Below are 22,986 nucleotides of genomic sequence, written 5' to 3'. Positions count from 1 at the left end.
AGAGCTCGGTTGTTAAAGGCAACGAATGTCAATTTAAATTCCCTTCTTTGATCTAACTGCTTTATCCGGCCCTTTTGCCTCGGCCTTTATGCTATACCTCCGTTTGGATTCGATGTGTACGAGTAGAACGTACGAGCGGATATCAGAGCAAACCAGGCCAGGCCGATGAGATCACCGAGACTCCACCGAATTTCTGTCAAAAAGGGTTGCTGAAAAACAATAAGCGAGTTCAGAGCGAGGTTACTGGGCGGCTCACAAACCTTTTTCAGCTCTTCAAAGCAGCTGGCCGAGGTAATCGCGGAAAGAAATTCTATGGCAGCTGGGCAAGTTGACCAGCGTTCAAGATCATCTGTCAAGAAAAGTGGTCCTTACAATACTAGCTTACTCGAGTTTTAGCAGCACCCATTCTGCTTACTCATTTGCTACAGTATAGATGGCCGCTTCGCCAAGCCATTTCCCCGCTTGCTAAGCACACACTGGGATAAATAGTCGCTGCAGCATGCAGTACTAAGAATTACACTCATTTCTATGATAACAGGCCGATCAATGGTCTATTGTAGAACTAGCGCGTACCGTATCTTTTGGAATCGACATCATCAATACCGACCGCCCCGTCGTCCTTGGCGTATTTTTGCATCAACTCCATCATGATTCTCGACACAGGCGCTAGGTCACTCGCTTGGACCCGGCTTGTCTGCCGGGGGATACAGCAGTCAACCCGCGCTGTTCGTCTGTCAGGCAACATTTCGGAAGAGGCGTCCTTGCATTCGGCTTACCGATCTTGACCTCTCCATTAAGATTCATGAGGACGCTGGAGCAATATAAAGCAGTATGATGGAATCCCTGGGTTACTAAATGAGCCAGTCCTTCCAGAAACTACACATTGTTAGCAACTCAGTCTTTCAGTGCAAATATTCTATGCACAAACCTGGGACATAATAGCAGCGAGTTGCTGCTGGTCCGGGAAAGCTTTGCAGGCAACAATATGATCTAGTGACAGCGGGTCAAATTCGCCAAGAGTGTACAGGGCATCGGAGGTGCGGAAAAATTCCCAGACGGAGGCGACATTCTTATGGTTTGTCGAACGGAGAACCTTCAGGATTTTGTCACTGTCCCTGCTGGAGAATCGCCGAATCGCCCGTGCAGCACGCCCATCGGAAGCTCGAACGCATACAATCACTGTTCCGGCTAAATCACATTCGTAGTATTTCTTGTAAGTATCCCAAGGGGACTCATTCCGTATATTAGAATCCGAGCCGGTAGGGCTGTTCGCTTGAAGACTCATAGCTCGTGGCGAACCTCTGATGACCTTGCCTCCAGGCTCAGAGAGTGAGGATGGAGGGGATATATTTGGATGGGATCTGGGAACGAAGTGCCCCGACTCTGATTTGAGGTCGGAAGATGGCGATACTGCTTCGTTTTCGGGTGGGAGTTGCAGCAGCAGCGCAATCTGAGAAGGTTGGACTCTTGTGGCTCGCTTGTCAGCCTTTGACTTCATGATCGGGCTGCTCATAGTTCAATCCAGGTGAGAAAGTAAAGAAAAGATAGCTTTGCAAAGGACTACTTGTCGTAGTCTTTTAACGGCTCCCTGGTGTGATGTGCTGCGGGTCACTGAGGGGCCCTGCAGGGATGTGGCAAGAAAGAAGTACCACGCTAGGCAGATTGGCTGAATTTGGCCAGGGCCAGTATAAATGACGCTCGATCCTGAATTATGCCGTGAGATCCTATTCTTTCCTGTTGCTTTATCTTGCAATGAGCCGCGCTCTGTTTACCGAAGAAGAGGTGCAACTGGCAAGTGAGCGGCGACTGAAATATATTGGAACAGCGAAAGTCAGCATTAGTCAAATCCAGTTCGATCCTCCTTTGCCTCGGGATCTAGATCCTAAGAATTTGGATCGACTTCGCAGGGTCTTCCGCCAGAACCGTTGTCGCCGTCTAGATGTTGACAATCATGTCCCTGCTATCGTGTCGCCACATGATCTCGCCGATGCGTTGAGGAAGGCCAACATATCACAGCAGTCACTATTGACGACGGATGCTCGTCAACTACCCAGAATTAGTTTTCTGGAAGGGCAGCTACTTGGGCTTCATGGTCGTCACCGCGTCCAGGCCGGAGCTGAGGTGCTACCTCCTGCTGATCGTTGGTGGACGGTGGATCTTTACTCAGATGGTAACTATGTCGAGAAAAGATGGCTAATCATGTGCTGACAATCATGGTAGATATTGGTGCAGAACTCAGAGCTTCCTTGGTGGAGGAATATGCCAACGAAAGGAAGCCGACCGACGGTGAAATCTATCGCAAGATTCGACAATACGAGGGCGATTACGATGAGACCTTCCGGGAGCGATGGTTTGTACGTCTATCGCGCAGCAACCAAGAGCGTTTGGATCAGTTGGACAATAAGAAAAACCGCCGTACTCGAGGTGCCTTTGACAGGCTACTAACAATTCCTGGACTTTGGCCAGGTGGGATGAGGATTAGTGTAGTTCACAGACTGATAGCCTCCGGATGTGTTGAAGTGAGTTTCAGAAAACTGCCCCTCTTCCACCGTGCCAATTGAACGCTTTGTCCATAGTAGGAGACTGTAACTTATCTGCATCATATCTGGGACTTCTGGTCCTCCTTGGTTGCTTCGGACCACGCTTCCCTCAAGAGGATCGACCAGAATACTGTGGAGCTATTGCAGCTGCTGGCACCTGGTAAATCACGTACTGATGGGCAAACAGCCTGTGGAATGATCCTTAGTGGCCAAGCATTCGCTGAGTTCAGCGACGAAGAGCGACGGATCATATGGTCCCGAATGCAGAATTTTGACAGCATGATCCCGTCTTTGTACACCTTCTTCGAAGACTTCAAGTACCTAGAGGCCTGTGCCCACTGTGTCAAGCGTCTCTGTGGTCCGATCGATATGTCGATCTGGAGAACCATGAGTTCAATATTCAATCCACCCTCAGAAGAGGGAACCGCGCCTTCAGGGGCAGCGGATTCCCTCATCCAGACCTCCGAGTCTACTTTCCGACGCCAGCCGGCAACTGATATGGAACGCCTCGAGACAGGATATTTACAAATATGGCTTTACGCAATGAGGCACTATACGTTAATGCCACCGGACCCAAAGAGCGATGACGAGTTGTTGGCAAAATCAACTCGTGCCAAGCCCGATGAAAGGGCGATTTACGAGATGGCTGAACTCGCTCAACAGCTTGGCTTTCAGTCCACCGAAATCGATGCACTGATCAAGAGTTCACCTGATCATCAGATCGCACGATCCGCCCTCCTACAAGCCCGAAAGCCCAACCGGTATCGATACGATAGCCAGGATTTTGATCTTTTGGTCAATCAGATTGTGAGCTGTTTCGCGAAGGCTGTTTCCGATCGACCGGAGCAGCCTCAGGGCCTTCTGGCGGATAGCGCAATGAAGCTAAAGACTCGTTCCGGGGAGCCCCAAACACGGACTCACAAGCAGGATGGACCCTTGCTGTTCTTGGACCGTTTGCACGCTGATGTTGAGGCTGCCGAAAATGTCACCAGCTTTTTCGTCCGCCGTTGTGTATATTTTGCATTTTTCGGAAAGTCTGCACGGATTGCGACTAGCCATGTCAACCAATCCGAGGACATTGGTCCAGATCAAGGAATGGGGGAGATGCCTCCTTCGCCAATGTTCGTCGAAGAGGACGACCCCCCTGTTACTCATACACCCGCACCAGACCCCCATCCACCTCACGGGAAACAGGGAGAGACACAGGAGCGGACAGCTGAAGTGATTGCAGGACGAGGAGGCAGTGAAAGTCAGCAGCCATTGCGGACGGACCAAAAAGAAAACGCGAGGCGTCGACGGCGAAAATTTCAAATACGCCGAGCTGTCTCGCGTCCGGAGGGGGATATGCACCAAGAGCCAATGGAGTTGGAACTGCCCGAAGTGAATCATGACCAGGTTATGTTAGACCGGAGCAGGTCGCCTGAAGAAAGTTCTATCTCAGTCGGGCCTCAAAGCCAGCCGGAACCGGTCGAACCAGCGACGGTCATCACGCAATCTTCCCATGTCTCTGCTGTGCCGGATGTTGACGATAGTAGGAGTGACTGCACACGAGTCTCTTTGGACGCAGTTCCGCTCGTGGAGGACCAGGAAGAGCAAACAATGGTCGAAGAGGCCGATAAAGACGATGCTCCTGATGACCAGACACGGGTCGATGGTAACGTACGGCGAGTTTCTCCAGAACCAGAGGCAAGCAATTCCTCGGTAAACAGCCAACCCCCGCAGGAAAACTTAGATGAATTTCTTGCCAGTTTGAGGAGAGCCCAGGAAGAACAGGAACAATTGGAAGAGAGGTTGGAAAATGAGCGGCTGAATGAAGAGTTTGACTTACCAGGGCAGCCGCCTGACGAGACTTCTCGACTAGAAGACAGACAGGATCCATCATCGTCGAGCTCTGAAAACCTACAGGAAGAGCCTGCGACTAGAGAAGTTCTTGCAGCTGCTTCAGAGACCACCACCGACGAGGCGCCTGCAGAACATGTCCACCCAGGATCGCCAGACCCCGTTGTAGATCACCCACCGCCTCCTCCAGTTGTCGAAGATCTGCGTGCCCATACACCCTCCGCAGCCGATCATATGCCATCAAAAACGGCCGAGGATCGGGTCCCTCAAAATCACATTGAGATTCAACTCTGGTCCCTTGAACGAGGAGAGTGGAGACGGTCTGACCGTCTCCACATAGATCCGTCGAATCCATCGTTGATGGAACGAGTGGCGCAGAAATATTTATGGAAAAATTATTCACTGTACGATAAGGATTTACACAACCTAAGGCCGGCCCAATGCTACCGCGCAGCGACTGCTGACGGCAGCAATGCCTTATTTGTGGTGTCCGAGCATGAGGAAAAGAAGCTGGCGGACGAAGGTCGACTTGTAAAGGAGAAGAACCTTCTGTGGATGGCATCTCGAGTTTTAGACCGGGTAGAGGATGGAAGGGATCCTAGGCACTCATGAGATATCCATCTTAGGACATGCATAGTCCTATGTGGCTTGAAATAAGAGCGTACTACAGATAAGACGTATGGCACCCCGAGAGAAATCTAACAGGAGTGGTACTGGAATGAGATTCTGCTTTTGTGTCTCTGATAGAGCTATGTAGAGTATCCTGGAAGTGATAACATGAAAGGACGTTGACAAAAGACTATTTTCAGCTAGCTCATTTCAAGAGTGAGGGTTACTTGGAAGGCGGAAAATAAGAGACTTCTTTCGAGAGGGCTTGGCTCATGGGAGAATCCTCTTGAGAGGAAATCAGTCACAGTAGGGCCTGCTGAAGAGCACAGGCGACACAGAAGGCCGCACGTCATATGAACTGGTTCTTCGTACCACTTCTCTTCTAGTCCAATCATTCTAGGCCCAGACCAGTCCCGATCAACGTGACCAGCCTCTTTCTTGAGAAGCCTCTTCGCTAGAGGTCGTTTCTCTGAAAGGTCCTTGAATATTGAGGTACGGAAGTGAGAGGCGCTCGATCGCGGATATAGCTAGCAGCCTGGACTATAGCCAGCGGCATAAACTCGAGCTCTTCCACCAATTTCTGGCTATCCTGCGAGCCAAGTACCTATTGATTATCGCCACCCATGTCACTTCACAACCTCATGCATAACAAATTCTGGTAACACGAACCCAACAACCCTCCCGCGTTGATCGTTTCGTCGAGAAGCCTGACTTTGCGAGAACCTAGATCAATGCGGGTAACTGTTAAGTTGAGTCTAATCTTCATCAAGTGGAGACTCTCTCGCCACTCCTAAGGTAGATAAATTCACAGATAGCCCAGGCCAGACCAAGCTGTGCAAGGGCTCACAAGTATGCAACGCGATTTTGCCCATCGTAACCGAGCTAGCCGTTTCGAAGCCCATTCGGTATCCGATTTGAATCTACTAATAAAAGTTGATAAAGTTATACACTTAATACCGGGCTGGGGTAATAAGGAAAGGATGGGGCACGGTGGGGATATAGTTGCCAGATGGCAGTCAATACGTGTGTGTAGACCTCCGCAAAGCCCATAAATGGGCCCGACCTTTAGGCCCATAGCCCAACCAGCAGTGGGCTGTGGGCCTAACCTCTATAGCCCGCCCCAACCCATAGCCCATGAGTGGGGGCCCATGAGGCCCCCAATATAGCCCATTTCTATGCATAACTACGATCTTGGCGCTCATAAAACCGCTGATTAATGCCTGTTTTTTACGCATGTTCCAGTCTGTAAGCCTTTACAAGGCATACATCGGCCCGACGTTTTACCAGGCCTGATCTAGTATTTCAACTCCCAATCCGGGGGTTCAACTCCCCCAAGAATCAAGATCTCAAGATCCAACGGCGACGACATAGTAATTAAGGTCGTAGATGAAGCCAGCTACAGTAGGCACTATAGTTTACCGGCGTCATCCAAAAAACAATCCAATTTCACCAAGTTTTCGTAGTATTCTGGTACTTAGAGAGTTCCAAAGTGTCAACATGTAGAGATATATATCTCATATAATTAGAAGTAGGTGCATGTTTCTGTTGAACTGTAGATTCAAGGGTCAAATCTATGAATTATAGGTTTATAGAGTTGAAATTTATACCAAAAGATAGCCAATCTCTCAGACTTAACGTCTGTCTTCACAGAAACGTAATATTCTGGGGATTACAGAGATATGAGAGGTTTGAAGATATCTCATGAGCCATGGGGTGAAATGTTTTGGGCGAACAAATTGTAAAATGGGCGGGGAGATGGGTTATCCATGGACTTTTCTTGGGCTTTGGATGGGCTGAATTCACTGCATATGCATGATCTAGCCAATCAGATGCTAGAATCAAGATATTCCGTTTTAATGTCGACTGCTACGGTGATCTCTGTTTACAATATCTGTTTGCTACGGCGTCGATACGTCGACAGTTCTCTCACTAAGAAGGTATGTCGATTTCTTCCTCCTGAAGCTATTCCCCTGAAGCCCTTCATCCAATTTTGAACCTACTATCAAGTTGTCATCCTGATCATGTCGCAAAGCCAGGAGTTTAGATCCTCCCAGTTGGGCCTGTTCGACACTGAGCCCGACAATTCGTCAATTGCTACGCCTTCTCTTTGCCCAGCTACTCCGTCCACCTCTCGGCAGGTTGATAGCTTCTCGTTCGTTGAGCCGTCTGTTCCTTCGTCTATCGCCCTAGATCCCCTTGAACGCTTCCAACGTGTCGGTCCTGGTAGGAGAGGAGGCCAGTTTTTCCTTTACGACGCGATGAATCACACTGATTGGGTCAACTGGTGGTTGGAGACTGACTATGGATCTAAAAACAAGATCGCTTGGGAGTCACAGCATGGCTCCGCTTCGGAGACCTGGAAACAGTTTGAGCAAGTGGCCCATACGGCGACTGGAAACCCAAAGGTCTTGTGTAAGCGTTGCGATGCAATTCTTGAGCACCCTTATACTACTAAGAAGGATGCCAATGGGAGGGTTGGTCGTCATGGCACGACAACAATTACCCGTCATCTTCAGACCTCAGCCTGCCAAAAGGCTACAAGTGGACGCCGGCAGAGGGCTGAATTGACGAGGTTCCTTCAAACGGTATACTATCATACCTAGCTCTACTAGACCCTACTAACTAGCATCATGATCAGGGTAGTCATAGCCAGACATTCTCGCAAGAAGGTTTTGAGAGTAAAATCTTGGAGTTTATTACTACTAACCGGCTTCCATTCCAAATCGTTGAAAATCCAGCATTTCGTGAGCTCATCGCAGAGGTAAGTCCGTCAGACGCCAGTCCGTAGGCGTCAAATGGCCCAAATCCTCCAAATCCGCCGTCTTTACCAATCAGCCTCTATTTGCCTCGTCACCTAACTAAATCTTAAGTCTTGAATCTAGGCACAATCCGCCCTAAGCCCTCCGATCGTGCCCTCCGCTGATACAATTCGACGTCGCCTGTCTGGCCGTGTTAAAGAACGACAGCATGATACACTCAGAATGCTTCCAGAACATGCAAAGATCTCGATTGCGTTAGACTGTTGGACATCTCCATTTCAGCAGGCATTTATGGCTATTACTGGCTATTTCATCGATGCCGAATGGGTCTACCGTGAGGTGCTACTCGGCTTTAAACCCCTTCATAGTTCGCATACAGGTGCAAACCTAAGTGCTATTCTGATGGAGACGCTTACCGAACATGGCATTAAGGACCGAGTCTTTGGAATAACCACCGATAACGCATCGAATAATGAGACTCTGGTTAAGGCACTACAACAGTCTTTACAACAAGAGCCTTCGGCTTCGGCTACTGGTTTTAACGTCATCCGGGTCCCCTGTCTCGCTCATGTCATCCAATTAAGTCTGAACCAACTACTTCACCGACTTAAAGCACGCCCAAAGAATGAACAAGCCGAGACTGTCTGGACAGAGGAACAACAGATTAGCCTTGCTAAGGCGAATGCGGAGGCCAGGTCTAAGAAACGGGACATTGCGCATACCTTAAAGAGGATACGATCTCTTGCTGTTTATATCCGCGGGAGCCCTCGGCGTCGAGATCACTTCCTCAAAGTCCAACACGACCTCGACAAAGGCCAAGGCAAAGTTCCAGGGCAAGGACTTATGCCGATCCAGGACGTCAAAACTCGATGGAATTCAACGTTTCTGATGCTACGCCGGGCGAAGAGACTCCGTACTGCTATCAATGAATACTGTCGTCAGTTCAACTGTACAGAATTCGAACTTGATGATGAACAATGGCGCCAAATTGACTATCTGATCTATCTCACAAAGCCATTCTTTGACTTTACGCTCGCCCTTTCGAAGACACGAGAGGCGACGTCGTTTCTTGTCTTCAGGATCTATAACCAGCTCTTTGAACACCTTGAGAAGTGCAAGTCGCAGCTACAACGAAAACGTGTTCCATGGAAACAGCAGATGCTTACCTCCCTCGGAGCAAGCCATTCAAAACTGTCGGAGTACTATAAGAAGACGGATCATATGCGCGGGCATATCTATGCGGTTTGTACGATGCTATCGCCGGATAGTAGATTCCAGTTCTTTTTATCTGATAACTGGGAGGATGCCAAAGAGATCCGTGAGCAGTATCGAGTGGCTTTCCGTGAGGCACTTACTCCTATCCAGGAGCGTCTTACTACTTTAAATAGCCCGCAAGTGTCTTCCTCTGGATCGATGCCAAGATCCTTCCTTCTTGGCCTGATGGCTCCCCCGAAGTCTCTCTCCAAACGCAAAGGCAAAGCTGGTAAAGCAACGCTAGGCCCGACTAAAGATGATGAGATGACGCAGTATCTCGACGGCAGTAAGTTAATCTCTATGTTTATTCTTTCTTGAGAGATGGTTTTTCGGCCGAAAACCCATCCCTATCTTCATGATACTAATTTCTTACAGGTTTAACTATATCTGATGAGCCGCTCTCCTTTTGGAGAGAGAATCAATATCGCTTCCCTGCTATTGCCGCACTTGCAAGAGATTACCTTGCAATTCCAGCCACAGGTGCTGGAGTTGAACGTCTGTTTAACACTGCACGCGATATCTGCCACTATCGCCGGGGCTCTTTGAAGGCGCAAACTATCGAAGAGCTGATGTTGTACCTCTGTACGTCAAGGTTTGATCTTGAAGTGCAAGAGGCGAAGGAATTTGAGCAGTTCTTTGGCTCTGATGAGATTCAGATCCTGGTGGAGGAGGCTCAGGCGGCTCAAAAGCCAGGTGATGATGCCGAGGAGCCAGCTGAGGTGCTAGCTGTCGTCGACGTTGATGCGATCAGTGATGCTGAAGAGCAGGGTGATAGATCCGGTGATCTGATAGATGTTGACGATGACGATGACGATGCTACTATCGCTGCGGCACCGTCTCATGCGGCACCGTCTCATGCGGCACCGTCTCATGCGGCACCGTCTCATGCGGCACCGTCTCAAGTGCGGACATCAGGGAGGAAGAGGAGGCATGTTGAGGATGATTTGTATGAGCATTATTAGCATGTAGATAGTTTTACCTCTTGGGATCTAATCAATCGATCTCATCAGTTGATCTCATCAGTTAATCTCATCAATCTCATAAATCAGTGAATTGCGTCGATTTCCATGAGATCTCAGTCAATTAGGGGCCTCAGGTGGTAATACTCAAAATTACTAGGAAGGTCTACATAACTTATGCAAATGCCAAGAATTGGCATGTTTGCAATGTTTGGGGCCCATTTGGGGGCCCATTAAACCATATTGGGCTTCTACCTTAGGCCCATAGCCTACCAGTGGGCCTAATGCCAGGCCCAAAACCCGCCCCATTTATGGGCTGGGGTGGGTTGGGCTATGGGCTTTGTGGGCCGGTGCGGAGGTCTAGTACTGACCATCGGTCCATCTGGCCAACCTGGATTTGTAGGCTTTCGGTTGTTTCTGGCGAGCTATTGTTGAATCCTATAGCTGCAGCGCCGAGGTGACCATGGCGTCCCGAGGCGTCTGAGTAGACGACGACGTCCGACTTAGATCGTGCCGCCACCGCCCGCTCTATCGCGATCTCTCTGTCGGGTTCGATCTCAATCTTCGAGAAGGCCTCGTTTCCCCACGGGGTAAGTGGGGTTGGATCGATCATTTAAAGTTCGTGTAATCTCTCTAAGGACATTGTTTTTAGGGCTTCTGCAAGCGGGAACCGCGCGTACGTCCCGATGTTATTACGTCGTCTCTGGGCGCGAAGTAAGGTGTCCCATATCGGGTGCTTCCGTGGTAGCGTATGGAGTTTAGTGATGGTGGTAGAGCTGTTAACGATACGATATCGGCACTGTTTTCCCATATCGTCAATCGGCACCATCAACTTCGAACTCTGCCGATATCGTATCGGCGATCGACATCGACAGTTTCTTAAACTGTCGATACGATATCGGCAAATGATATTATCGTCGGCGATATATCGTCACCGGTAATTGGATAATAAGAGGAGAATGTAAGCTTAGATACTCGTTAATTAGGGCAATCCGATTCCGTTGTGTAGTCCTACGTTGTGCTGTTGCCGTACTATGTGGCTTGATATTTATATATTTTATGTTGCTCTCCCGTCCTATCAACCAACTCTGCTATTGCAGGGTACATGTCTAATCCTTTCTAAGTTGCTTCCATTCCTCTGCGCATACGTATATATATATTTACGTCATTGGCTTTTTCCTGCCAATATACTATCATATTATCTGTTCTATTTTATGGCTGCGCCTTCCTTCTTCCGTTATGCTATATGGCAGAATATCCAGAGGTCATAAGGGTTCAATCCCATTTTATGGTTCAACTCTATTTAGATGCGACGCGTCTGAGAGACTGGGACGCGTGCCCCTACCTCTTCTTCGTTGGCAGTGAAGCTCTTCCAGAAACTAACCAACTCCACATATGACTCTTCAACCCTGGTTCTACTGAGCTACTGGGTCCATATCAAAAGTGAGCTGTGATCAGCAAGTTGTATTCATTCACACTGCACCAGTGGCCCGGTGTATCCAACACAAAATGCGTACCCGGCAGAGACGCCCCAACTACCGAGTTCTGAATGACGAGAGCGATGGAGAGTCTTTGCCCGAGGATCAAACCGACCAATCAAGCGAATCAAGCGAGCCACCGAGCAATCTCACACATACGCTCCCAACCTGTCAAAAAGACGCGGTGATCCTCGCCAACATACCAGATTGCGAACTGCTACCTTCCGAGTCTGTGTCGCAAGTGCTAGTATCCCAAGAGAGCTCAACAGATGCTGGTACTTCAATCACAAGCCACGTATCGTCTCGATGGTGTAAACGGCCAGCGCCGGCTACAGTGTGGATCTGGGGGTACTTCGAGACTACAGCCATTGATTGTCCATGGGTTATCAAGAGGACCAACAAGAGGCGGCTGGTCGACCGAGAGATTCGCTGTATGCATGTAGATGAAAAAACGGGAACACGCTGTGACTGGCATACGTCAGATTCTCAAAGGCAAAACACAACCAGCAACATGAAAACCCACTTGGCAAAGCATGGCATTTACTGCCCGACCTCCAGTATACAGCCAGCGCAGAAGGGACCAGACATTCGGAGTTTTATGGGTGGTAAACAGAGTCTCACCCACCAAGAGGTCTTGGAAAGGAATGCCATTCGCTGGATCGTGACTGATATGAAAGCCTTCACCACTGTCGAGTCTCCAGAGTTTCAGCAAATGTTCTGAGACATTCCTGGGATTGAGCCTCCATTCACTTCTCGCCACACCTTGCGGGATCGAATCATGCAAGAGTTCGCCATACAGCGCACCAACCTGAAGAATGAGCTGACTTTGACTTGCAAAACCATTGCCTTATCACTGGATATCTGGACAAGCCAGAATCATCTTCCTATTTTAGGGATAATAGGTCATTGGCTGACTGACGAATTTGAGTACCGCGAGAGATTACTCGTGTTCACCGAACTCCAGGGCATTCATAGTGGAGAAAATCTGGCAATTGCAGTGGAAAATATGCTTACTGAGTTGAGTCTCGAGGACAAGCTCATTTCCATTACAGGCGACAACGCCAGTAACAATGAGGCCATGGCATCGGAGTTGTACTTCTCCCTTTCCGACCGACCTAGGGGGGCAGACGCCATGCCAGCACCACTCTATCGAGGTCTTGACAGCTACATCCGCTGCCTGGCTCATGTCCTCAATCTGATTGTGAAAGATATCCTCCGTAACGTGGGGTCGGGGACGATGGAACAAGCGCAAGTTGCCTGTGACTGTTTACAGACTGGTAACTCGATCACCGATCACTCAGCCATAGGGAGATTACGGGTCCTCGCTCTTTGGATTAACCGAAGTCCTCAGCGCCGACAAAAATGGAAGGAGATTTGCAGACTCAACAATCTTCCAGAAAAATTCGTAGCGTACGATGTTACGACACGATGGAACTCGACATTTCGCATGGTGGATGATGGTTTGAAGTCAAGGCAACAAGTCAACAAGTTCCTAAACCTTCAGGAGGAACTCCCGCCGTTCACTCTCCAAGATTGGTCACGGCTGGAACAGATTCACACAGTACTCCACAAATTCAATGAGCTTACTTTGTTCATTTCGAAACGCAATCCACAAATCAGCCTCGCAGTCCCGATTTACTATGAGCTACACGAACTGCTTGATGACGTGACGGAAGGCAATGGTGAATTCGCAAAACTGGATCGAGATATCATAGCTGCAGTGAAAGAAGGGATGAAGAAATACGAAAAGTACTATTCCATTATGGATGAATGCGATACCTACTACACTGGCCTCGTCTTGGATCCCCGAGTCAAAGGTGAAATGGTCTTACGGGAACTTCAAGACGGCAATGCAGGGACAATGGTTCTGGAAACGATCCGCACCAATCTACATCAGATATACGCGGCTAGTAACCCGGAGCATGATGCTGCTACATCAAAACCGTCTTCCCTGCAGCATAGTGACGCGGAGTCTAGAATGCTGAAGAAGTTGCAGGCGCGAGATCCACCGCTCTCAGATATTGATAAGTACTTCGACACCCCTCCGATCAGCGTCGCAGATACAACCGGCCAGAACTGGCTCTGTAATTGGTGGAAGATGCACAAGGGCGAGTATCCGCGGATGGCAGCAGCAGCCAGGGACTATCTAGCGATTCCTGCTTCTGAAGTTGCTGTTGAGAGAGTATTTAGTACAGCGAGGGATGTGCTAGGCATCCGGAGATATTCTTTGAAGGGGGATACCTTAAGAATGCTGATGTTGATTCGCGATGGGTATAAGTGGTAGCGGTCAAGAGATTTGGTTAAATTATGCCATCGCGATAATCCGGTTCTGCATTCATAAAGTGTTAAATAAAACTGCTGTTCGACGAAAGCCCGTTCGCTCTCTAGACGATTCTAAGGGGAAAATGTGCCGATGCCGATACGATATGACGATATCGTGAGTGGTGATATCGTCAAATTTGAAGCTTGCCGATATCGTACCGGCAATCGGCATCGACAAATTCAAAAGCTGCCGATATCGTATCGTCTGTCGATATCGTATCGTCAATATCGGTATATCGGCAATATCGTCAACAGCCCTAGATGGTGGTTTGGGCGCGATAGCGCAGGCGAAGATGGGTTGGCAGTACATATGCCTCGACTTCGAGCGTGGATGTTGCCACGGTGCGGAAGGCAGAGACAATCCGGGTGAGCGCTGCTCGTTGCACCGTGCGTAGGTGTCGCAGGTGCGTCTTGTCTCGAAGTGGGTCGTGCCAGACCGTCGACGCGTATTCGACGACCGGTGCGACACACGCTTCATACAGCTGGCGCATCTGCTCCGGGCGGAGCTGTCGCAGTCCCCGAAGTGCAATGTTGACCTTGGTGGCTCGCTTAACTACCTGCTGTACGTGTTCTTTCCATCGTAGCTCGTGGTCGAAGATCACGCCTAGGAGCTTAGCGGTTGTTGACGGTGTGATGGTTTTGCCGTTCGTGGTGATCTGGCCTTGGCATTGTTCGCTTCTCTTTCTGGTGATGTGTATGAGTTCGGTCTTCTCCGCTGCGAAGCTGGACCCCGTCTTCCGAGCCCATGTTTCGATCCGTGGTATATCCTCGGACTGGATTTTGGCTAAGTTCTCTTCGGCGGACCAGCCGACCCGCCAGCGGAAATAATCGTCGATGAAGGCTGATGCTCCACTGTGGAAGTCGACGGGTTGATCGACCAGGTCGCAGTTGAAGAATGCAAAGAGGATAGGCGATAGGGGGGAGCCTTGGGCTAGTCCAGCGTTGCGAAGTAGCGTTACCTCGGAGCTGTAGTCGTCGAATTTGATATTGGCCTGCCGCCTGCTCATGAAGCTTGCAATCCATCTCCGAGCAACAGCAGGGATTCCCTTAGCTTGGAGACGAGCGTCTAGGCTTATCTGATTTACCCCGTTGAAGGCTCCCTTTAGGTCGAAGGCCACTAAGATAACCACTCTTTGTCCACACCACGCTCGGTCGATTGCATTGGCTAATATCAGCAGGCCTGCTCGGTGGTACGTCCCGGGCGTCCCCCGAACTGAATGTCTGGGAGAAGTCCGTAGTGCTCCGCGAGATAGGACAGCCGCTTGGCCATCACTGCCTCTAGTAGTTTGCCGAGCGTGTTGAGAAGTGAAATCGGGCGATAGGCTCCCGGGAGGGAGTAACCCGGTTTCCCAGGTTTCCGTAGTACCACAATCCTGGCGCACCTCCATCTTTGGGGGTGGTATCCTAGTTCGATCGACGCTGCGAAGATCTGGGTGATAAGGTGTCCTAGGTGCCTCCACAGACGTTTCCAGATTAGCATCGGGAGACCGTCTTCACCTGGCGCTGTCGAGCCTTTTGCAGATTTCAGAGAGCGATAGACTTCGGTCACGGAGATCGGTTGCCATGGGAGTTCGGCTGTGGCTCCGCAGGAGGTTCCCCTCGGGCAGGCGCCATGGCAGGGAAGAACGAGTCCATGAAGGCCTGAGCCTTCTCCTGGTTGTCGGTCACCTCTCGGTCGCCGAATTTGAGAGCAGGTATACAGCCCCAGGACTCTCGTGGTTTCATGTATGTTGCCGCTTTCCATAGCTTTCCTTCGCCCGCCTCGTCAAGAAACTGTCTCCAATGTGATGCCTTGGTTTTCTCAATTGTTCGCGTCCACGTCCGTCGTTTCTGGCGCATGTCTTCGAAGAGCGCCATAGTGTGAGGGTCATCCCGTCCCATCATCGCGCAGCTCTCTTGCCATTTGCGCCGTGTATGGTTCACCTCTTTTTGTTGAGATTTCAAATCGGCAGTGAACCACCGCTTTGCGTACGGAGATGGCCACAGGTCCGGAGTATGACGGTCGACCGCTCTTGCAGTTTCTTCTGAGATTTTCTACCGTAGCATCTAAAGCATCGATTGTGGTCGGGGTCTCCCAGGGTCTCATGAGTTTCCACACCTCCCATCCAATCTTTTCCCAATCGGCTCGATCATAGGCTTTTCTTGCCTTGGCGGCGGGGTTGCACCGGGCTCGGAGGTTCCATTCCGAGTAAGTTGCTCGGTGGTCGGAGCCATAGTTATCGTGGTAAAGGTGGCATTTGATAAGGAGATTGGGTCTGTCGGTCACGGTCTGGTCGATGGTGGAGTTTCTCCCCGGGTGGCTTAGCGACCAGAAAGTCGCAGTGCCCCGGGGTAGACAGCTTTGGAGGCCGTTGCTTTGAAAGAAGTCGATCAGCTCGCCGGCGTCCTCGATGAATCGGGGCTGAATGTGGTTGCTGCCCCACGCTGGGTGGTGACGGTTGAAATCTCCGGACAGGATAAGACAAGCGTCCCTGCTGTCGTTTTGGAGGGTGTTTTGTATCGTGTCTTGGATGGCTGATAGTACCGTTGCCGCTGACGCTTTGTCGGGTGTGTGCATCGGTACCGGTGGGATGTAGATTGAGAAGATTAGGATTTGGGTATCGGCGGTCCAAATCTTGATGGCTGTTAAATCTGGGTGGTTGCACGGCACCTGCCGGTGAGAGGACGTGGAGAGTTTTCGGTTAACGTAGATGAGGCTTCGAAATCGGACTGAGTCGCTCTCTACCGTCGGCCGGTATAGTCGCCATGCACTGTGGTTCACGTGTGTTCGGTATACGGTAGTAGACGGTTCCTAGATAAGAAGCACGTCCAGGTTCTGGCTCTGGTGATCGTTGATGAGGGCTTCCATGCCCGCCCTCGATTTCATTATGTTCAACTGGAGGATTCGGAGGTTGTTTTCTAACATTGTGAGGTGGTTGCGCTGGCCGGCTTCTGGCATAGCGGGTCTCCGGTAGCGTGTTCACCACCCCAGTCCAGACAGTGAGCTCTAATACCCGGTGGGCATCGGGCTCGTTCATGTTGGCCGCCGCAGTGGCCGCACCGGGGGTCTTCCTTACACGACCATGCTAGGTGGCCGAACCGTTGGCAGCGGAAGCACCGTTTCTTTTTGATTTCGCATTTCTCCACCCTTCCGATATAACGTTGGTCAATCAGGAGGCCATTATCGAGCATCCACTGAGCCGCCTCCGGTGAGTCGAACCAGATGCCTATTGAGGCGAATGCCCCCAACACTTTGTCCCTCTTCTTCAGCCAGGCGATATCCTCGATTTGGAAACCGCGTTCCTGGAGGTCGTTCTCTTCTATGATCTTTCAGATGGCTCTTTCTTTGTCTCCCTCGAGGTCCAGTCCTTGTGTTGGAACGTGGTGTACTACTACACCGAATCGCGGTTTAACCAGCTTGGTCTCGTTGCCTAATTCGCGCAGCCATTCGTTATTTTTACGCGCCGTCTCGGCCGACGCAGAGTCTTTGAATCTGATCACGTATCCAGTCTTAGTGGTACCGATACCTGCGACCTGTACGTCTTGGGTAGAAGGAGCGTTTAACAACGCCGTTCTGATATGGTTATTCGCTGCGGGGATTGGCATATATCGGCCAAATCTGTTCACTGTTCCTTCCGTTTCGGGAGCGTCGATGGGAGGCTGTTGGGTGCTGATTCGGACACAATTCTGGCCTTTGTCTGGGCGTTGGCCGCTCGGCTGAGGGTTCGCGTTGTCCGCACTGGCTGCTACGGCGGCCCACGACTGGGCCGAGGGCGCCAGTGGCGGACTGTCGAGTTGTGTCCGCAGAGCTTTGACTTCTTCATGGAGCTTCTGGTTCTGTTCCTGAAGGATGGTCTGTTCGCGTTTAACCTCCTGTAGTTCGGCTTTGGTTGATTCGATGAGCGTGGTTTGGCGGTGGACGATAGGGCTCCGAAAGGAATATGATCATTCATGAATATTCATGAATATTTGCGAATATGAATAATATGAATTGCATAATATGAATATGAATAAGAGACTTATTCATATTGCATTATTCATGAATATTCATGAATGATCATATTTATTCATATACTGAGAGAGCATACATTACCGTTCATGTTGTTACGTCTCAATACAGGAACCCATTTTCATGTGCCTAAGACTCTATAACAAATGCGTTCACCATCTCTAAGATATTACATTCCCATAAATCTTAATATTATCACAATCACTTTTTTGGAACGCTATTTTTGATACTGTCCCTTCAGTAGCATAAGCCACCGCATAGTCTCCGCATTTAGACAGTGTCTCCTGAGCCCCAATACATCCCTGGCATTGCTGAACTCGCGTTCAATCCCTACCTCCGCTGATGGAATTGGCAGGTAATCTCGGGCTGCCTTTGCCATGAGTGGAAAGCTAAATACATTTGCCTTCCACCATTTGAGAACCCATTCCTCGTCTGCATCGTCAATCATATGGTGGGACCAACTCACCGGTGGCGCGTCTAGATATCTATCAATGTCTGAAAGAAGCGTCCGCTGTGATGGCTGTACTTTTCGCAGCGTCCTCCACATAGTCTCGGACATTCCCGGCGGGCGATCCACTACACACGACATGGACAACTCCTGCGGATACTCCCTCTTTAGGAACTCCCGCACTTGAGAGATGATCAGTCCCGCATCTTGCTCGCTCATCTGCGATCCAATCAAAGACGATTTAATACGCGGGTCTAGGACGGAAGCCACGTAGTAAAGAAGATTGGTGTCCATCTTCCTTGCAAACTTGTTCATCTTTTGGATTCCTCTTTCCACCGCATCCCGGATCTCGGTATCCACACCTTCAAAATCACCTTCGGCTTTTTGAACCTCGTCAAGGAGGTCGTCTAGACTCCAATAGATAGGCAAGCTCTCAACAATCGTGGGACAAGATTTTGATACGGAGTTGGTGTGATCCCAGAATGGCTTAAGAACCTTCGCTACTTGTTGAAGAATCGACCATTCGTTCTCGTTTAGTTGAAGGGCGTGAACTTCTGGATGCATCCGAACAAATTGTCCAAGTTCCTTCTGTAGCCGAAGGGCGTCCGCTATCATGATATAGGTTGAGTTCCATCGAGTGTCAACATCGTAGCCCACTTGCTTGGCTGGTGACACATCTTTCCAATTTTGGCGGCGCTGTGGACTGCGGGCAACCCATAGGGTCAGCAGCCGGATCTTCATGATTGCTCCCTTCGTGCTGTGGGCAGAGGTGAATGTTGGGCTACTTTGTGTGGCCATGTCGTCCAGTATAGCCTTCGCCTCTCGAGCTGAGCCGGCCCTCAGGGAAGCGAGTACGTCCCTGCAAATGAGATTTATGACGTGGGCAAGGCAAGGAATGAAGCTCTGCCGTCCACGAAACCGCATAAGAGGTCTGATGCGAAATTGGTCGTCTTTATCGTCATAGTTCTTGAGAAGCTCGGCGTGAAGACTGTCGCAGAGAGTTCCATTGTTGGCAGCATTATCCCCCGTAATTGTGAGGAGCTTTGGCGCGACGTCTAGTTCCTCAAGCATTCTAATCACAATTTCCGCAAGGTTCTCCCCAGAGTGCGGTCCACATATGTCAGTAAACTCCAGAAGCTCTTCCCGCTTCTCAAACTCGGGTGAGATCCAATGGCCAATGATGCCCATGATCGCTATCTGATTCTCCGATGTCCAAACATCAAGAGACAGCGCAAGCGTGCGACTACTACTGGCTAATTCTTCTTTCACGCAAGTCCGGTTTTTGCGAAATTCCTCCTTGATCCTGTTGAAGAGAGTGTCGGCCGTCTTGATGGGTAATATAGCCCCTGTCGCTTCAAAAAGTGCCCTAAATGCCGGATGCTCCACTACCGTAAACGGCTGTCTCGTTTGGACAACCCATTGTATCAGCATTTGTTCAAGGCCCGCCCTTTCTTTTGCAGGTGTCAAAAAACTGTCCAGGGTCGTTCCGATAGTTGACGATGACGTGATGTCTGATCCGGAACTGATGCGGTGCTTAGCCTGGAGATGGGCCAACAAATTCGAAGTGGAGCCATAGCGTGCCGAATCCCTGGATGACCAACTGCACTGCCTACAGACTAAGAGCCGATCCTTCTTTGGTGGCCCACCCTTTCGACGCCAGGTGTTGTCTAGCTCTGTGATCCAGAAATGCTCGAGGGTCCAGCTAGAATATGACTTGGCTTTTCGTCTCTTGTAAGGCGGTGGGCTACTCTGACTGCTAGTCAACCCTGATAGCGTGGGATCTAGCGGTGCGGGCGAAGACCTGGGAATGGGTAAGGACCGCACGGATGGGGACGCCTCTTCGCCTCCTGTAAACTCGGATGGTGCTGGCGAGCAGGGGCTCTCTATTTCACGAATATTTCCTTCCCATGGCTCAGGGAGTAGGGAGGGTGTGCCATTGTTCAGAGCATTGTAGTCGCGACGCGGAAGACCACGCGTCTTTCGCACAAATGGGTTAGGTGAGGATGCCATTCTGTATTTGCCCAGTGTTAGTAGTCCAAGTGGTACCTGGGAGCGAGGCGGGGCACACCTTTAGTATCACTCGACAATACTTGATAGCATGGCGGGTCGGAAATGAACGGTGAGAATGAAACAATGATGGGGAAACACTAGCTGTGCTTTCGCCTGATGCAATCCCAGTAAAGTGGAAAGTTGATAGGTCTTTTCTTTACACGCGGCGGTTTCTCGCTCGCGACTCTCATGGTAAACAATCTGTAACCTGCATGAGAAGTGAGTTAAGGTGGCATGATAAACGCGTTTTTACGTGCCAATAGTCATGGTTATAATAAATCTAAACTTTGGAGTAGATCGAGTGGGAACAAGAGAAGTTATGGTAGTCGATTTAACTAGAGCAGCAAAGATGTGGAAAGACGACTTGTAGATAACGTAATTCACAAGCGAGCCGCCACCCCAAGCGAGCCGCCACCCTACCTAAAAACGCGTCGAAAATTAGCATTTAATTTATTCAACCACCTACCATGCCACCAATTCGTACCCAATCGCCCCGAAATCGTACAGAGCAAGAGGGTAGGATCTTATTAGCTATCCAGGCTATTAAGAACAAAGAAATAAGCTCTGTTGCTCACGCTGCTCGGACTTTTGAAGTACCGCGTTCAACTCTACGCGACCGCCTCTCTGGCTGTACAGAACGAGCTACTGTACGCGCAAATTCACATAAATTGACCGAAATTGAGGAGGAAACACTTCAAAAATGGATTATCTCAATGGATTTACGTGGAGCAGCCCCTCGGCCTTCTACCGTACGAGAAATAGCAGATCTACTACTCGCGGCGCGTGGATCTACCTCCCCTCTTTCGGTCGGCGATAATTGGGTTACAAACTTCGTAAAAAGGCACCCAATCCTATCATCTCGGTTCTCAAAACGATACAATTTCGAGCGTGCGAAGTGTGAAGATCCAAAGATAATTGGAGATTGGTTTTCGCTTGTCCAAAAGACTATACTTCAATATGGTATTGACCCCGACGATATCTATAACTTTGACGAGACCGGTTTTGCTATGGGCTTAATCGCAACCGCGAAGGTTATTACGAGAAGGGAATACTACGGTCGGCGATCGGTTTTACAGCCCGGAAACCGCGCGTGGGTGACTACAATTGAATGTATAAATGCGTCGGGGTGGGCGCTTCCTCCTTGTATCATTTTTAAGGGCAAAGTCTTTATCGAATCTTGGTTCGACGGCCTTCCAGACGATTGGAGACTTGAGGTTAGTCCTAACGGATGGACCTCCGACGAAATTGGACTTCGGTGGCTTCAAAAGCTCTTTATTCCGTCTACTTCTTCGCGTACGAAGGGGAAGTATAGACTTTTGATACTCGACGGCCACGGAAGTCATTTAACCCCGAAATTCGACGAAATTTGCGAGAAAAACAATATTATCGCAATTTGTATGCCTCCGCACTCGTCTCACCTTTTACAGCCTCTTGATATCGGCTGTTTTGCGGTGTTAAAGCGTGGTTACGCTCGGCTTATCGAATCGAAAACGCGTGCTAGAATCAACCACATTGATAAGCTAGACTTCCTCGAAGCCTACCCGTCCGCGCGAATTGAGGCGTTTAAATCGGAGACTATTAAGAATAGCTTTACCGCCGCCGGTTTAGTGCCTTATAGTCCTGATCGAGTGATCTCGAAGCTTAATATTCGCCTTCGAACCCCGACACCCCCCGGAGCCAGGGAAGCGAGTGGGATCCAAAAACGCCTTCAAACTACGTACAATTACAAAAGCAAGCTTCCTCAATTAAAGCTTTGCTAAAAGCGCGTTCAAAAAGCCCACCGAGCCCGCTTAACTCCGCGATAAATCAGGTTTTAAAGGCCTGTCAAATCACAATGCAATCGGCAGCTATTCTCGAGAAAGAAGTAGGCGAATTACGCGCTGCAAACGAGACGAAGAAGCGAAAAAGGACTCGGTCTAAAAAGCAAATAGCTTCCGAAGAAGGCCTCTCAGTTTTAGAGGCCTCTACCTTAGTAGCGCAGCCAGAGCAAGCGGTTTTAGCACAAACCCCCGTGAGGCAGAATCGGCTCCGGCACCTTCACAGCCACGTAAGAGAGCCTTACCAAAGTGCAGTATATGTGGAATTCAGGGTCATAAATTGACTACATGTCCTAATAGAACTAGTTTTTAGCTTATTGAATTTAATGGCGTTTTGGTTGAGAAAAATGCATTTAAAATAAATAGATATAGGTAGGGTGGCGGCTCGCTTGGGGTGGCGGCTCGCTTGTGAATTACGTTATATATAATTTCGCTCGACTTTCTGTAGCAACCGTTGGTCACCAAAACTAGACATTTACCTATAAAAAATCACGAAAAATAATGACGCAGAATATATAGAGCTTACCGAGCCCTACAATATAGGGTATATACTTCAGAACATGGATTGCATGGGAAATATTTTCTACTATGCTTGACCGAGGCCGTGATCGCACTTGAAATACAAGTTGGCTAGTGGAAACGTGTTTTTCTGTAATACAAAAACCGGGGAAACGGAAGATCCATTAATGCGCGCAAAATGCATGATATGAATAATATGAATGCGAATATGAATAATGCGCTTATTCGCGCGAATACGATATTCATTTATTCATATTCGCGGGGTGCGAATATGAATATGCCCTATATTCGCATTCATTTATTCCTTTCGGAGCCCTAAGCATAAGCAGTTCCATGAAACAGGCCATGGCTGATCCTTGTCTACAGGGGCCCGCGGAACCTAGCAGATCTGTTGTTTCCACGTCC

The 22,986-nt window shown here is 49.6% G+C and overlaps 2 protein-coding genes across 2 annotated transcripts; one reads left to right on the top strand and one right to left on the bottom strand.

Moving 5' to 3' along the window:
• Window positions 1-86: 86 nt before the first annotated feature.
• N7446_012651 (uncharacterized protein) lies at window positions 87-1,498 on the bottom strand (the record flags this gene model as incomplete). The annotated part of the gene is made up of 3 exons (XM_058521393.1): window positions 87-271; window positions 777-876; window positions 929-1,498. 3 exons carry the CDS (start codon window positions 1,496-1,498, stop codon window positions 87-89), a joined length of 855 nt encoding a protein of 284 aa, XP_058366759.1.
• A 254-nt stretch (window positions 1,499-1,752) lies between these two features.
• N7446_012650 (DUF3723 domain-containing protein) lies at window positions 1,753-4,991 on the top strand (the record flags this gene model as incomplete). Its single annotated transcript, XM_058521392.1, has 3 exons — window positions 1,753-2,170; window positions 2,221-2,519; window positions 2,580-4,991. The coding sequence occupies 3 exons, from the start codon at window positions 1,753-1,755 to the stop codon at window positions 4,989-4,991; spliced, it is 3,129 nt and encodes a 1,042-aa protein (XP_058366758.1).
• Between the last annotated feature and the right edge of the window lie 17,995 nt (window positions 4,992-22,986).

The sequence above is a fragment of the Penicillium canescens genome (genome assembly GCF_028828765.1).
Source record: "Penicillium canescens strain IBT 15451 chromosome Unknown utg000010l_segment0_segment0, whole genome shotgun sequence".
Taxonomy (NCBI): domain Eukaryota; kingdom Fungi; phylum Ascomycota; class Eurotiomycetes; order Eurotiales; family Aspergillaceae; genus Penicillium; species Penicillium canescens.
Note: the sequence above shows the minus strand (reverse complement) of the source record. Positions and strands in the feature narration are given on the sequence as shown.